The sequence below is a fragment of the Diadema antillarum genome, unplaced genomic scaffold (genome assembly GCF_040938485.1).
Source record: "Diadema antillarum isolate AM-2024a unplaced genomic scaffold, OU_Dant_1.0 scf00000003, whole genome shotgun sequence".
In the NCBI taxonomy this organism is placed as follows: Eukaryota; Metazoa; Echinodermata; class Echinoidea; order Diadematoida; family Diadematidae; genus Diadema; species Diadema antillarum.
In genome coordinates, this window is record NW_027270892.1 from 773,517 (window position 1) to 790,396 (window position 16,880).

Genomic DNA, 16,880 nt, shown 5'->3' on the forward strand with positions numbered 1-16,880 from the left:
TAAACCGTCTACTATTGAGAAAATTAGTGTATCTCCTTATATTTGTGGCTTTATTTCGAATTTTTCATATGACATAGGATGTTTTGTCATGCACTGAACTATACATATGCATCAAAATATAGCTCGAACTTAAAAAAAAAAATCACCGCTCCCAATGGTGGACAGTGGCTTTAATAAGTGAACGTTACAGGCTCTAATATAGCATGCATGGCGATATTGTTGGCCCCATTGTATCTGCGATGTGAGATGTTATGAATAGTATCATAGACAGAAAAAAAAACCATTAATCATGACGTGGGTAGTGACATAAAGGAATTGTTACCTCACGTCGGAGCGTATGATGTAGGTACACTGCAACCCTTCGTCGGGTCCCCATTGTTATCTGACTGATTGCGCAATCAGCGTTCGGTTCTGAATATAAATTGGCAGTGAGCTGACATCAGAGTTGCAGAGATGTGTTCGTCGGCGATATAAGAACATGGCAGGACATGAAACGATCGCCTGTCAGGTTCTTTCCCCGCTCGCTTACTATCGATGATCAGCGTTTTCAGACTTTCAGACTTCAGTGAATTTGCTCATCAACGCTGCTACTGAGAAAATTTTCTTCGAATCATGGCTTTTCGATAATCGAGTAAGTATATTGTGATCACACTATTGCATTTTATATCGCTTGTCTGATTTCGGTTCCTGACAAGGTGGTATTCTCATATCAGATCACAAATATCAAATCGATTGATCCTTTCAACCATTTGGAGGGGAAGAGATAAAATAAAAAGGAATATTTTGTATTTAGATTATGATAGGGGAGGACTAAAGTTCATTAATTTTCGAGTGTTTGTTAAAGCACAAAGAATTATGTGGATTAAGCGTTTGATTTTAGGGGATCATAGTATGAAGTGGAAGTTATATTTCAAGTTTTCCACTAAATCGGTGGGAGGTATTTTGACTTTTTATAGTAAGGCGATTTTACGGTTGTTGAGGTTAATTTTACCTGAATTTTATAATATGTTGCAGGTTTGGATGGGAAGTAGAAGTTTGATTCTGAAAGAGGATTCAAAAAGAAATGAGGTAATTTTTAATGATAAATTTATTTTGATTGATGGATATACAATATTTGATAAAGAGTTATTTCTTAGGAATGCATATAAAGTTCATCATTTGGTAGATGTAAATGGGGAATTTAAAGGGAGAAGGGAGTTTTTAAGATTAGGATTTAGTGAAGAAATGATTGGAAAAATGTCTGAAATATTTTTAGCTTTACCGTCATCGTGGAAGGGTACATTAAAACGAGAAATGAATATGGAGGATACTCAATTGAAAATTGAATTTTATTTGCAGAACAAAATATATCATTATACATGATATAACATCAAAACTTATTTATAAAGCATTGATGAGGAATGGAATTGAAACATCATCAGCATATATATAATAATTTAGTTGGTTTATATAATTTCGAGGACATAGATACTAGATCGATTTTTCTAAGGCCTCGGAAGTCTACTCTTGATTGTAAGTTAAGTCAATTTCAATATAAAATGTTGTATGGTTTAATATATACCAAAGCTAAGTTATTTTCTTTTGGTTTTGCAGGAGATAACCAATGTACATTTTGTTACTCTGAGGTTGAGACTTATGAACATTTGTTTTTTTTTTTATTGTAGGAAAGTCAATCAGATTTGGAAATTGTGTAGTGAAGTTTTTGTTTTACCCCAGATGCAAAAGTTAGATTGGCAATCTGTTCATGTAGGTATTAAAACGCAGGATATTGGAAAAGGGCAACTCATAAACCATTTGATATTATTGATAAAATGGATGATATTTATATTTTCGAAGGAAAAGAACAGGCCCCCATTGATAAGAGAAATTAAAGAAAGAATGTTAGAAAGTCAAGAAGAAGAAAGGAAATTAGCAATGAAACGAGGTATGCTGGCCTTGCACAGCAGGAAATGGAATCAATTAATGACACGGTGATTCTTACTCCACATCTATTGCTACCTTTGTGTGCTTTTTTTTTTTTTGATTGTTTGGTGAACGTTGTACAGGTTCGGTGTTTTTTTCTTTTTGTGTGTGTGTGTGTGCAAATATGCGTGTGTATCTGTGTTGGATGAGGTTATACGGGTGAGCGATGAAGGGGTAATGTTTTATAGGTATGGATTATGTACAGACATTGATCGTGTAGATTTGTAAAGCTTTTGTATGTATGTGTGTACGTAGGTATGTAGGTTTTTGGTTGACCCCTGATACATAGGTATGTAGGCTTTTTGTTGACCCCTTAACAATATTTGATTTCATTATCTAATAATTACTGCTGTGACGAGTATACGGACGCAGTTAATGGGTATATTTTGTATTGCGTATTGTACATACATATGGTTTTGCTGACCCATTATCAAAAATTGATCTTATAATTATTGTGGGGATGACTATATTTGTGAAGCAGTTACTGTGTATTGTATAGTAGAATAATCAGAAATTGACACAATGACAGTCATAAGAATTATTTTGTAATATTTTCATATATGTTTGAAATGTCACGCAGCAAGCAAAACAACCAAATGTTGAATTGTAATCAACGATGGATGATGGAATCGAAATAAAATATTGTTTGAAACAAAAAAAAAAATCTTTGTGTTCAGTACGCAGAAAATGAAACATATCATGCACATAAAAAAACAACCAACAAAACAAAACAAAATAGAAAAAAAAACCCAGGGTAAACTTAACGCTGATCTGTCGCATCAGGCAATTACACTGGTACTCATAATCATGCTTCAGCTTATAGTGACCAGTCACGGAAAGTTGAACTTATGATACGGCGAGGATGCACATAATGCTGAGATTAGCACTTGGGCTATATTCGTATATTCTTCCAAGCTGCTTAATAGAAATTCTCGAAATTAGCTGTCTTGCTATTTATTGTAAAAGCGACAAAGGTGAAATAGATATACCCTAATGACTCTTTAAGTATTATGAAAACTGAGTGAACATTTCAATGATTCTTTTGCACTCCTATTATATCACTATATCTAGCTCCTGTAAGAGCAGTTTAAAAGTTGAAATAAATAATCATGTCACTTTTATCACGAAAACCGGACACACCATGGTGTGCGCGTGTGTAAATATAGGCCTATATATCAATCAATCAATCAATCAACAGTATATCTTATTTATAATATGTAATGTATGAATATATATATATATATATATATAATAAAGAACATAGCATTTATATTGTGCAGCTATACGATTGCGCATTACAAACTAAATAATCACGACATAATTCAAACATAAGAATGCATTGTTCAAAAGATGGGTTGTTATCCTGGTCTTAAACATTAACTGTAGCTATACTTGCCTTTCAAACAAGGGAGATTACAAAGTGGGAGATTATTCCATAATTTCGGCGCAGCATACACAGACGCCCTGTCACCAAGAGTAGCTTTTGATTTCCCTAATGGAGAATTCAATAGCGTTTGATTCTGTGAACTTCGGAGATAGTTATGTTTGAAATGATGATTTTAACTCCACAAGTTCCTGTATATGCACACTGGTGCTGTACCATGAATAGCTCTGATGTACCATCAACAGAATTTTAAATTTTGTATACTTCTTTGCATTACAGGAAACCAATATAACGCACGCAGAGAAAAACGAGGGGAATTTCAAACTAATCCAGCACATGCATGTATATATATATATATATATATATATATATATATATATATATATTATAGCACTATACACATGTACGTGTACTGCTACGTAGGACTAATATCACACGGAGAACGATCGCACAAAAACAATAAATTAATTTTCAGGCGGTTTGTTAATATAGGTTTTCCCGGCCAATTTCGCACTTTTGTCAGTCATTTGATAGAAGATTCATTCAACTGAGCAAAACCCCTCGTTATCGCACGGTCTGTCTTTCAAAATTGCAGCTTTTGCGTTTTTTATTAAGCATTTTGATAAATGAAATTTGCACACGAGGCTTTAGAATTCGTAAAAAGGGCATTCAAATTCTCTGGTACCCCATGATCATTCAAATTCGCCACCACTCGCCGAAAAGGTTATTAGTTGAGTCATTCAATTTCGCGAATGGGCAGTCAAATTCTAAACATTTTCATTCAAATTAACGTCATGATATTTCTTTTTAGATAAAGGTGAGAACATTTAAACGTGATTTTCTATGTGATCTTTTGTTTCATCCACACACTGTTAAGCAGTGAAAGTATCATATTTATTACCCTATCTCGAGTTTGTTGTTCTGTCATTATAGGCCTACATGTACCAATACTTAACAGATTAACTTCATCTTCTTACAGAAAAATAAAACTGTTGCCCAAATCTCTAAAATGAATACGAAAATATGAAATGTAATGATGCTGATAGTGCAAAAGCTATATATGTTGAAAAAATAAAGAAAGGACCAAAGCATAAAATTTGTGTGTGCTTAACTGACTGCAAAAGACGTTAAATAAGATGCCCAAAAATGAATTCGAATGAACGAGCGCAGCATAATTTATATGCGTGATCACGTGACCACGCCATTCTAAATTGAATGGACGAATAACGAAATGGTGCTTGTTTTACGAATTTCAATTGAAAAGAGTTAGTTAGAATGAGGTTAAAGGTAATTTGAATGCTCCAGAATGAAGAGATCATTTCTCCAGGCCTTTATATCTCCACAAAATGTAACAGGTTAGCAGGTTTATAACCAACTAGGACTAACCAACGAGTCGCTTCAGAGCCAGAATTTAGTGGCCTTACTCCCTGAGCAAAATGATTGGAGGTACTCGATATGCCTGTTTCGTATAAATTGTAAATGTAACTTATATAGGTTCCTTCAACCATTCTTGAATATTCTGTAATCATCTTCAACTTCTCTATAGACACTTGTAAGGCCCAGACCCTTCCACATATCCTGACCCATTGTCTATAAAGTGCATGTCATCATAAAAAAAAAGCTAACGCAGAATACCTGGCCACACACAATAATCTACAAAACATGCAACTGTACAGTGTATGAATTTACTCGCAGGGTTTATTCATATACACGCACATGATACTGTAAGGAAGTGTTAAACAAGTATGAAACACATTATTATTTCCGAAGGGAATTCCCACTCAGAGTGTTGCATACTTTAACATACCAGTATTTACTTCTATAGCATCTTGTACACCGTATACTGCATCGATAGCTTTCGGGTAATCTGAGAGACTCGAGTCTTTGGGAATCCCATCCCTAGATTATAGACATGAGCGTGCAGATTATTATGATTCAAGTCTTCAAGATTTTTGCATGATATGGAAGATTTTGATCCAGCTGTTCTCTTTGTTATCCGTGATCATCTATACACGCAGTCATAATAAGTTGAAGTTGTATAAAGGAAGGTGTCGCGCTATAACATAAGAGGTTAAACTCTTTCAGCCAGAAAGCAGTGAATTCAATTGGAATGTATATCCTTACGCGAAAGCTGTAGAGGCGACATCAGTTAAAGCCTTCACGTCTAAGCTGTTCACTCATTGTAAGAGCGCTATGTATACCCATACTGTATTGTATTGTATTGTATTATATTGTATTGTAAGCTCAATCATCACCGAAAACAGAAGCGTAATCCAGATTGCATAATTGACCAACCCATGGGTACATTACATTGAACTCCTCAGGCTCAGGACTGGATCTGTTGAATGGCCCTCTACAAGTCTTTGAGTTACTGCATGGTTCATCATAATCATAAACGTAATTCGGGTAAATGTAAAATATTTACCAGAATCACCTATATATTATTGTATATAACCAGTTCGCACTGTGTAGAACGTTCAGGGCCCCATTTCATTAAAAAAAAATTATATGATATAGCAACTCTTGCTGTAATGGCAATTGTCACGGTATCGACAAGAATTCAGCTCCATGATTTGTTGTTCCCGTGGAAAAGTTGCCAATATGTAGGTCTACTTATACATCATTATGTACACACAATTAGAAACGTATCTGATAAATGTACATTTATTATTTGCTAATTTTAATTGCTCGCATTATCCTTCAAAGTATATAAATCGTAAACGCTTCTTTGTCATCTGACCGTAGGCCCTATATTACGTAAGCTGTGACACGAATCTTAACATTGCTGACAGCAGCTATGTCCGATATTGCTGGTTACCATGGCAACCATAAACTGACAACCATAATGTAAGTACCCCTATGTTTTCAAGGAAGCTAGCAAAGTCGAGTGTGCACGTCGTATAAGGATGCAGTACACGCGGTGTCTTGCGAAAAGAAGGCCAACTCAGCAATATCACGTTGCACTATACGTGTGGGAGAATCGGGGCAAACACCAAGGAGCCGCACTAGCTAGGCCTACCCTCATTTTAGATTTTCTGTCGTTGTATTTTTTTTTTTTTTTTTGGGGGGGGGGAGGGTGTTTGAAATCAACCCCATTCTCCGAACCCTTTTTCAGGACTAGAAGATATCCCCTTTCAGGGGTATTTCGGGGGAAATACAAAAAGAGCTCCTATAAATTTCAATGATTTTCGGGATTTTCCCCCGAACTGAGCCCTACATCATACCCCTTTTTCCTGAAAAATCGGGAAAGGGCATGCGATACTAGTACTATACGCTTGATCATCGTTTGTTTTGTTTTGTTCTGTTTTTCCGGAGGAGGTCCTCTTGGCTCCCCAGAAGTCCTCCTAGTCCTATCGTTAGTGTAAACTATCACTCTTTCATGCTTTGTAATACATTTTTGTACCCCCATTCCGCAGACATTTTCTCCCATTGGTCAGTTGCAGAAGCAAAGTTTATCGCTTCCGACTAGCCACCGAAGAGTATCGAATCGCAGTCCGATGGATCCGAGTTGTAATGGTCGAGTATCGGGTCAGTGTTGTGTGTGTGTGTGTGTGTGGGGGGGGGGGGGTAATCCGATGAGGGAATACTATAGTACTATATCACCTGATATACTAGTAGTCACCTACCAATTAAGTCAGATTCAACAGACTGCGATCCGCTACACTTCGGTGGATAGCCCGAAGCAACAAACTTTGCTTCCGATGAGTGAGCGATGAGAACAACGATCAGTTCGCGGACTGCTCGAACTAAAAAACAAAACAAACTAGAAATGTCAAGGTGCAACACGTGTATCATCTAAATAACGCCCCTCTTGAATCTGTCGAATCCGTGAAGTACTTGGGTGTAACCATTGCATCACTTCTGATTTAAAGTGGACCCAACACATCAACAATACTGTCAATAAAGCCAATAACGTGCTTGCATTTCTAAAACGCAATCTTCGCATAAAATCTTCTGATGTTAAGCCACAGCTTACAAAACGTTGGTTCGACCAATTGTTGAGTATGCTTCCACAGTTTGGGACCCATCTACCAAGAACATAATCCACCAAGTGGAAGTGGTCCAGAGAAGAGCTGCGCGATTCACTTTAAATCGCTACCATAACACCTCGAGTGTCACCAAAATGCTACAAGAACTTATTAGACCACTCTGGAACAGCGCAGAGAAAATGACAGGCTAATAAAATGATGTACAAAATACACAATAATCTCACTCCTCTTTCAGCACATGCAGGACTATATCATCAAACAGGCTACTCAGTTAACGAGAGCCTCGCAACCACACTCCTATCAGGTACCATATTCGAGAACTGAATCGCATCGCCATTCGTTCTTCCCAAGAACTGTAAGGAACTGGAATTCCCTGTCGTCAGAAATTGTTTCAGCGCCATCTGAGGAATCATTTCGAAACCGTCTAGCGGTTGATCACAGTGGCTAGTATTTTCGTCAAATTTTCTATGTGCTTGTAAATATCTGTAAATAAATTGTATTATAATGTAAATAGCACCAGTCTGCAAGAATCTTCAGTCTATTGAAGGAGGCAGACTTAATCAGAAGAAGAAGAAGATGTCGCTATGGCGACTGGTATGCCATAATACATGGTTCTCCAATAGAGGTCTAAAGTACAATGTCTTGACAATGTGTGATGAGTTTCACATAATTGACAATAAAATGACAATTGGTGTGTCAAATGTGTCAAATGTGTTGAATGTTTACTTCCCTTGAACTAGGTTTGATATGATGTACGGCTATATTATTTATAAGAGTGCAGGTATTTGGGGATTTGGGGATCACCAGGGGATTTTTACTTGATCTTTAACCCTTTCATAAGTTTAAGAATGAAGTGAAATTTAGTCTTTTCACTTGACCTTTGACTTTCCGGCAAAAACTTCCAAGGGAACCTCTGTAGGGTAATACATGCATACACTAAGTTTCCAGAAAAATCCTGAGGGTATTGCATATAGATAAGAGGGGAATAGTGAAATTTTGCGGAGTTGACCCTGAACTTTGACCCCATGACCTGTTCCTTTGACCCACTTGGACCCCTTGAAGATAATCACTGCCAGTCTAAGTTCAATGAAGATACATTGAACCATAATTTGTGAGATTTGGAGAAGTGAAATTTTAACATTTTCATTGGACATTTGACCTTTGACCTCACGACCCAAAACTCTCTCTGGAGAATCTGTGGTTGGTAGTTCATGTATGCACTAAGTTTCAAGAAAATATACCTTCAGGGATTGCATAGGGCTTAATATACCTAGATATGGGGGAGATAGTGTTAAAGCATGTGCAAGCGCGATCTGACGGAACACTTCTTCTTCTTTTTTTTTTTTTTTTTTTTGGGGGGGGGGGCGGGGGGGGGGGTGCAAAACCTCGACGGGCCGGATGTGAGATCCTCGGCGAGTGTGTGTGTGTGTGTGTGTGCGTGGGGGGGGGGGGGATACCCCCTCCAGCGCGCGGACGGGGGAGTGTGTGGGAGGGTATTTTTTTGTAAAAACAGAGTACAAAAGTGGCGTGTGATAGGGGATTTACATAGAGATGTTTGTTCTTAGTATATATCTCTATGGGGATTTATTATAAACATAATCAGTCCGAATTAAGGACTATGATTATAGCTTACAGGGGTACATTATGTGACGATGTGAGATCCTGCGGCGACACTTCGTGGCGGAGGCAAAAAAAGGAACAACAAAAAAAAAAAAAAAAAAAAAAAAAAAAGCAAGGCCCAGGGGTGCAAAGTCTCAAGAAGTATCGTGCGCGTATTGTCGTCTGCTGCAACAGAGTGGAGCGGCAGCGCAGCGCAGCTTCTAGGCTACGTATGCACCCCAAAATTTTGATTGGGTACGATCATGGACCGAAGCGCAAGCAGCAGCAGTTATATCAGATCGAGCACCAACCGGCCGGCCAGCGCCCAGCGAGACAGGTACCTGACTCCGGAATTCCTTGGGTTCTTGATGATCATTATGATCCGATCCGCGGTCGCGTCGTCACTCAAATGGTCAAATTGTTCAGCTGCGTTTCCATCATCATGGCTCGTCACTTCATTAATTTGCAAATGGCCCGGCAAATTACTGAAACAATCACGGCCTTCAGGTCAGAACCAAGAAATGGTGAGCAACACTGTTACCCTGTTAGTTAACTGCGACCAGCCCTAACGCGGCGGGGTCTCCGGGGCTACCCTGTTGTTAGTATACCGTTAGTGCACCAGTTTTCGACAGGACCCAGATTTCGACACCCAGCAGATAATTCTTATCAAATTTTATACTCAATACAAACGTCTGACTTCAACAATCAACCAAGTTATCAATCACATTTATAGTCTTATGGAAACACCGTTTGTCACTTGTCATCATAATCCGACGGTAGAATACTTAGGAGAAAAGCAACACAGTGTCAGCAGAAATGTTGATGTCAGCCATTTTTAGGCAAATTAGGGGTTCAAAACAATATGACACATTTTGTATACATCGCCGTAAAATGAAATTCAGTATTCACCCATGCCGGTTATCTTACTTTAGTTTAGTATCAGTTTGTTTGCCAAATCCTGATGTTTGATTTCATAATCGTCTTTAGTAATTTCATGGTTGAATTCGTGATAAATGAACAAACTTGTAGAAAGAGTTGGCTTAAAATTTGAGAATGTGGCACCAGATTTCGACATTCCCATATTAAGACACGGTTACAGAGGAAACAACAAGTTCTTGCACTGATATGAATGCTGGTTTGCATCGATCCACAATGCAGTGTACGCGTACTGTATGCGCCATGTGATTTATGTGTGATGTGCGCTGCATGATTGTGTCGAAAAATGATGCTGGGTGTCGAAATCTGATGCCAGCGACAGCGTGACGGAAATCGCTTTAAAAATGAACACGAGTGCATTCAAATGGGAATTCGTTCAAGGCATATTATTATTGGCCTTTGCAGCTCAGCTTCATATCGAAATTCCTAAGTAAAACGGTGCAGTATTGATGGCGTAAATAAGGAAATGTGCTAAAAGTGTCGAAAATAAAAATTGTGAGGAATGGAGGCATGCCGATATGATATTCATGTACTTGATAAAATGATCTCCTGCGCAAAATGCAAAATATATGACCTGTAACCGTAGATGGCTAATGTCTGTTTTCAAAATAGTGTACACTCATTTGATTTTGCTGTCTTTATTTTTTATGCCTCCGCCACGAAGTGGTGCCGGAGGCTTTATGTTTTCGGGTTGTCCGTCCGTCCGTCCGTCCGTCCGTCCGTCCGTCCGTCCGTAATGAATTTTGTGGACAGGGTAACTATCAAAACCTTTTGAGGTATCCTAATGAAACTTGGCACGTATGTGTATTAGGAGGTGAAGTTGTGCCTATCAACTTTTGGGTGCACATGCTCTAGGTCAAAGGTCAAAAGGTCAAGGTCAAATGCTTAAAATTTCACTTTTCCCCTCATATCTATGCAATGCCTGAAGATATTTTCTTGAAACTTAGTGTATACATGTATTACCCAATTAAGATTCTCTGGTGAAAGTTTGGGGTCATGAGGTCAAAAGGTCAAAGGTCAAAAGGTCAAGTAAAATGTTAACATTGCACTTTTTTCTCTGTATCTTGGAAATTGTTCAAGGTATCTTTATGGAACAATATGCATGTACTGACTGGCAGTGGTTATCTAGGGAATTTTGGGTTCATGTGGTCAAAGGTCAGGGGTCAAAGGTCAAGGGCAATACTTCAAAATTTTACTATTTTCATTATATTTATGCAATGCCAGCAGGATTATTTTTTTAAAAACTTGATGTATGCATGAATAACCCACTAGAGATTCTCTGGGATTTTCTTTTTTTTTGCCAAGAAGGTCAAAGGTCAAAAGGTCAAAGATCAAGTGAAAGTGCTGAACTTACTTCTTTCTCCATATCTCGGAAGTGGCTCAAGTTATCTTTAAACTTAGTACATATTTATGTATGTTCTGCCTGACATTGATTCTCTTATGAATCAAAGGCCAGATGAAAATGATAACAATTTACTTTTCAATACAGAAATTGCACTTTTTCTCCATACAATTTATACCTTGACAAACTTATGAAAGGGTCAAAGTCGAAGTTAAAGTTCTTAAATCCCCAAATACATGCTCACCTATTCATCCAATTAAACATAGGTCAAGGAAGGTGAACATTCGATACATTTGTGACAAACATGTCATTTTAATATTTTGCCAATTTTGTGAAAATGTAATCACACATTGTCCACATGTACTATAGACCTATTAGGAGAATCATGCATTATGGCGGAGGCATACCAGTCGTCATAGCGACATTTCTAGTTTCCCTGCATGCTTTGCATTCAATACTCTTTTCCCCCTCTCCCCTGATGTCTTTCCCCCTTCTAATTTCTCTTTGTTCATTTGATATAGTATATTTCTCCTTTTCTTGTTTTTTCACATTAACAATAGGTGTGGGCTGAAAGACTACAAGCATGGAGCAGCATGCGAACATTTCCGAGGAAAATGCTAGACATTTCAGAGTGGTACAAGGTTTTAATGAAGTGTAAGTACAAATGTAAAGTAATATTTCATGCATTGTGTATACCTATTGCAAAGTGATTTACAAGATCATGGCAGCAACATTCATGCATATTTTGCGGGATAACCAAACCAGATTGTCCTGCGTCATTTTCTTCTGTAGCATTAGATTGTGGATCCTAATTTACGTGAAAGTTGTATTAGTGATTAATCACTTTTCAAGTGATATAGATCACAACTCAAGACAGCAAAAGTCACTTCTGTCTGAATACCTCATTCAGATGTAATTTTTACAGCCATGACTATTGCATCGGTGTGTAATGGCAAGATTTTCCCAAAAAGCAAAGGAATGTACTTAAATTTTGAATTCAACATGGCAGGATTTTTCTTTTTGTATTTCAGGCAATGTGATCATCGTAAGGAGAGTACCAGTATGCAAAACATTTATTTTGTAACATTTTTTCTCTTGAGTCTCTACCGTTTGTACAGTGCACTCCTGTTACAACGAACACAGTTATAACGAAATTTTGTTATAACAAAGTAAATCTTCTGGTCTCAAAATTATCACCATTAAAGTCTATGGTACAAAATTCGCTTATAACGAACACGGTTATGGCAAAATTTCCGTTATAACGAAGTCTTTTCCGAGCGCCACAGACAAAGAAAAACAAAAGAAATGTGCTCCGTTATAACGAAATGGAAATTGCTTTCGAAAATATGTAGCGGAACAAGCATTTATAGCGTCTCTGCATGGGTGAACGCTTCACACCACTGTGTATTCGCTCCTTGTGTCACGCACAGTTTCTGAGGGGAACTTGCGTTTATTATTGTAATACAGTTATCCCATCACATTTCACATAGCTTTCCAGCGTATGATGAGTATTCAGCAAATAGAATATGTACGTGGTTTATCAATTATTCCTTATTTTCGTTATATATTGTATTTGTTCGGTTATAACAAAATTTTGTTATAATGAAAGAAAACTGCCGGTCCCGAGCATTTCATTATAACGGGAGTGCACTGTAATGTATCACATGTAGCAGAGTTAGCAGACACAATTTTAACTCACTTGATTTAGTGCAAAAAATGATAATCCTTGGAAGATTTATACTTTTACAGTGTCAGACTCATCAAATCAGTGCCTTTGATACATGCAAATGCTACCTGTAATTCTATCGTAGTGACACTTTCATATTTGTCCTTGCAGTTCCTCAGTCATCAAAGAATGGAAGACTCGTCATGATTCCCAATCAGAGGTAGATATATCTCTAATTATGTTGTTCTGAATGAATTTCTGTATTGTGGGCATACTTCATGCATTATGATAAACAATGAAACAGGTAAAAAAAATCTGTACAGGCCATTTGTAATGGTGGAAAGAAAGGAAATTATTGTGCATGAGAGGGTGGGACTATATGGAAAAAACTTTTGAGAGGTAATGCTATATGACAAATATTTGCAATGACCCAGGGGATACAATTCCAATGCATGGCAAGGGGATACAATTCTAATGCATGGCAAGGGAAATTCTTTTTTAGATATATATATATTTTTTTTTCTTTCATTTTTTTATTTACATTTTCATATTCTTGAAAACTGGTGCTTAACCCATTGAGGTTGGGCTGATTTTGCTACAGCACACACTTCCCATCAAAACACTTGCCCGAGTATACTGGGAACTCATCCTCAATGGATTAATTTTGATCTAACTTCACAGGAAGGATTTGACTATATAGTTTTACCCCACTGGGGTTCTTCTAGGGCAGGGCCCAAGTGTGTCAAATTAGCTAATGTTGATAATTTTTGACATTTTCATCTTCTTGACACCTTGTGACTGGATTTTGACCAAACCTGGGAATCACTTGAGAAGGAAATTTGAGCTTGTAAAAATCTTGGTTGTGCCCTCCTTGGGTCCATAGGGTGAGGCCCAAATAGCTAAGGTTTGGAAGATGTTGCTCAAGGGGCCTGCAGCAACCCCCAAATCTCAAGATTTCTGAAATCTTTTGTCTCAAGTTGAGTGCTATGAAGGTGAGCTGTGCTTCGATCTTGAGTGATTGCTAGACCCGAGTGTCTCTTGTTTGTTTTTTGTTTGTTTGTGTGTGTGTGTGTTTGTGTATGCCAAGAGTTTGTGTGTATGTTCTGAAATGGTGGGAAATCAAACATTCCAAGTAATGTGGTAGACAACCCTGTCGACCTCTTTAGATGTCACCCTGGAATTATGTTTTTCGAAGTAGTAGATTATAGTTGTTGAGATTGAAGTAAAAGAGAGCTTTAGATTTTTGTGATGGGGACATTCAGAGGGGAAAAAACCTGGTCTGAGCATGCACAGAATTGCGTATCAAAGTCGATCTATTTATAGCTTGTGCATCTGAGTTTTCACTATGCATTCTGTGCTATTTTTACGTCCGCTCAGTTCACAACGTAGAGAGCTACTTCATGCATCGATCATATTGGGGTGCCATATCATTTTTTACGCGTTGCATCTCAGTGTAATCTAATCTACTTTTCAGCACGACACAGGGAAGAGGAAAACGTACAGCTCAAGCGTCATCTCAAACATCCGCGCAGCAAATCTAAGGCTTCCTAATATGAGAAGAGACATGACAAACCAAGTCAAATCAAAATGACATAAAACGAGGTGTTGACATCCATTATGTCAGGGATGTTTACCCAGCTAATTCAAGAAACTGCAGGTTGATATATATATATTAAATAGAAACAGTTATTGACAGAATGTTTTCTCATGTTTTCACCAATCAGTGATGTCACAAATACACATTTAAAACGTGGCTAAGTTCATGTGCAGTAAATATGCAGAAGGGATGATGTCATTGCTTCACAGGCCTCCCTTTGAACTGCTCAGAAATCTTCACTTTACTTCCTCTGACTTTCGCTCACTTGCTCTTTTTGCAGACATGGATCCGTGACTTCATAATCGATCTGCAGGAAGAAGCAGATGCTGCTCTGAGCCGTGGTGTAAAAGGAGGGGATGTACAGAATCTTCTGGCTCAGTCACTGGGTTTATATAGAGTCTTGCAACATGGCAGCCATTTACCTCAAAGGCAGAGAGACAAGACATTTATCAGACATACAAACTCTTGTATAGGTTTGGTAAGTCTTCACAGTGGCTCTACAGCCAATATTTTTTCCTTTCTCTCCTTGTTTTTCTGCTACCACAAGGATAAACCACATGAGTGACACTCAACCTGCTTTCTAGTGGCAAAGAGGATTATTTATGGAATGTTGTAATTATTATTATAATTTTTGATAGATCTCAATTTGGTTATATGTATGAAACCCTGTGGGACTATCAACTTCTCTACCCATCATATTGCATTTTCCTCTAATGTTTTCAAAATCTGTGCAAGTTAAACATGCCTTGATGCAGACATAAGATGATAGATAAGTAAAGTCCCGTCTGATCATTTCAAAAATATTATGTACACTCAACACAGTTGAAAATAAAAAGAATAAAAAAGATTTGAAGAACATAAGGATTTTAGGGTGGTGATTTACTTCAGTCAGTAGGGCATCTGCCTCCAGATCCAAAGGACCCGGGTTTGATTCCCAAGTCTAACTAAAGCAATGTTGTGTGTAATCATCCCCTAGTGGTGAAGTGGTCTGCCTCACTTCCAGCTGGACCCCATGGAATACCCATGGAAGACCAGATAGTGCAGCTGAATATGGGCTACCAAACCATCTTCTCAGATGGGAAATGAAACATCAGTCAATCTCAATCTGAGCTAAAAATATAAGAGAAAAAAAAAACTCTGTAAAGCACAGCTGACAATGAAAGCTGCAAATACTTGCAGAATATTAAATAGTAGCAATCTGACTAGTTCAGTTTTGATGAAAAAAAAAAATTCATTGTTCTGAGGCCCCTTGTTTGTTTTAAATGTCTTCCTTTAGGCTGATAAACACAGACAATTGCCAGATGAAGCCATGCTCTTCCTGGAAAATGCAAATCGCAGCTTGCAAAATGGTGAGTCCTGTACTGAAATTGTTTTGTAGGTAAAATTAGTAAGTGTGCTGTGCATTGATACAAATAAATCTTCAAATCAATGAATTTTTGTATCAAGTTGTTTGTATTGCAGCTGATTGATGAATTGCCCTACATTGACATAAATAAGCAAAAATCATTCATTGTTTTAGTAGTAGCCATGATAAAGAATCATAAGCCTACATACATGTACATACTTGGTCTAGATTTGAACTAACAATCTCCTCATTACTTACGTTGATGGTAGGGCAATTTGTCAATCAGTTGCAACAAATGAATCTGGTTAGGGATTCAAATGCTTAGATTATTCACTCCAAAGACTAGATCAGGCCACATTTTTCCTGCCCATAAAAGCCTTGCTAAAATGAAAATGAAAAAAAAAGGAAAGACAAGTATATGTATGTAAAGAGGACAAGAAATGACACTTCTTACCGCCAAAAAGAAGTGATGTAATACTGTATCCCCCCCCCCCCCGCTTAAAGTGACAGTCCACTCTATAGTTTATCAAATATTCAAGAAAACAGAAATGTAGAAAGTTTCTGTAAGATTAAAGAACTATAAAGGCTTCTTATGTTTTCATGAAATACAAATGCAAATAAGGTGATGGTGACACCGTTTGCTTGCACCTAAATTTTCATCAAATTTTCTATTGTAGTTGCATATTTTTAGATGAAAAATTTTTATTGTTTACAATATTTTTTCTAGCATTTGAAAGATTTAGGTCTGACAAATTATACAAGGAGGGGAATTGATACTCCATAGTAAGACTAATTTTATATCTCATGTACAAACTGATAATAGAGTTTTGAGGCAAGGACGTCATCACTTTATATGATTGCGACCGAATTTTACTAATATCACTATTTCATATAACTTCAAATGCCTCAACTTTCTTATCATATGTCCAATGCAAGCCTTTGTAAACTGACAATTGTATACCAGGTAGTAACCTGTCAAGGCCAGAAGAGTTGGAAAGGGAGGAGAGAATATGAAAAGGGGGAAAAGAAGAGGAGAGAATATGAAAAGGGAGAAAAGAAG

General features: G+C 37.5%; 1 protein-coding gene and 1 long non-coding RNA gene across 2 annotated transcripts in view; both read left to right on the forward strand.

The window, feature by feature from the left end:
* Positions 1–339: 339 nt before the first annotated feature.
* On the forward strand, positions 340–13,313 carry LOC139737586 (uncharacterized). Its single transcript, XR_011711389.1, has 3 exons — positions 340–631; positions 11,773–11,866; positions 13,050–13,313. It is a non-coding gene; the product is annotated as an uncharacterized lncRNA (long non-coding RNA).
* A 1,457-nt stretch (positions 13,314–14,770) lies between these two features.
* Positions 14,771–16,880, forward strand: part of LOC139733877 (3'-5' exoribonuclease HELZ2-like) — a 70,473-nt gene continuing 68,363 nt past the window's right edge. Inside the window, exons 1-2 of the mRNA XM_071644712.1 lie at positions 14,771–14,953; positions 15,752–15,824. Coding sequence (XP_071500813.1) covers positions 15,785–15,824 — 40 coding nt within the window. The 5' untranslated portion in view covers positions 14,771–14,953; positions 15,752–15,784. The remainder of the gene's footprint in view (positions 14,954–15,751; positions 15,825–16,880) is intronic.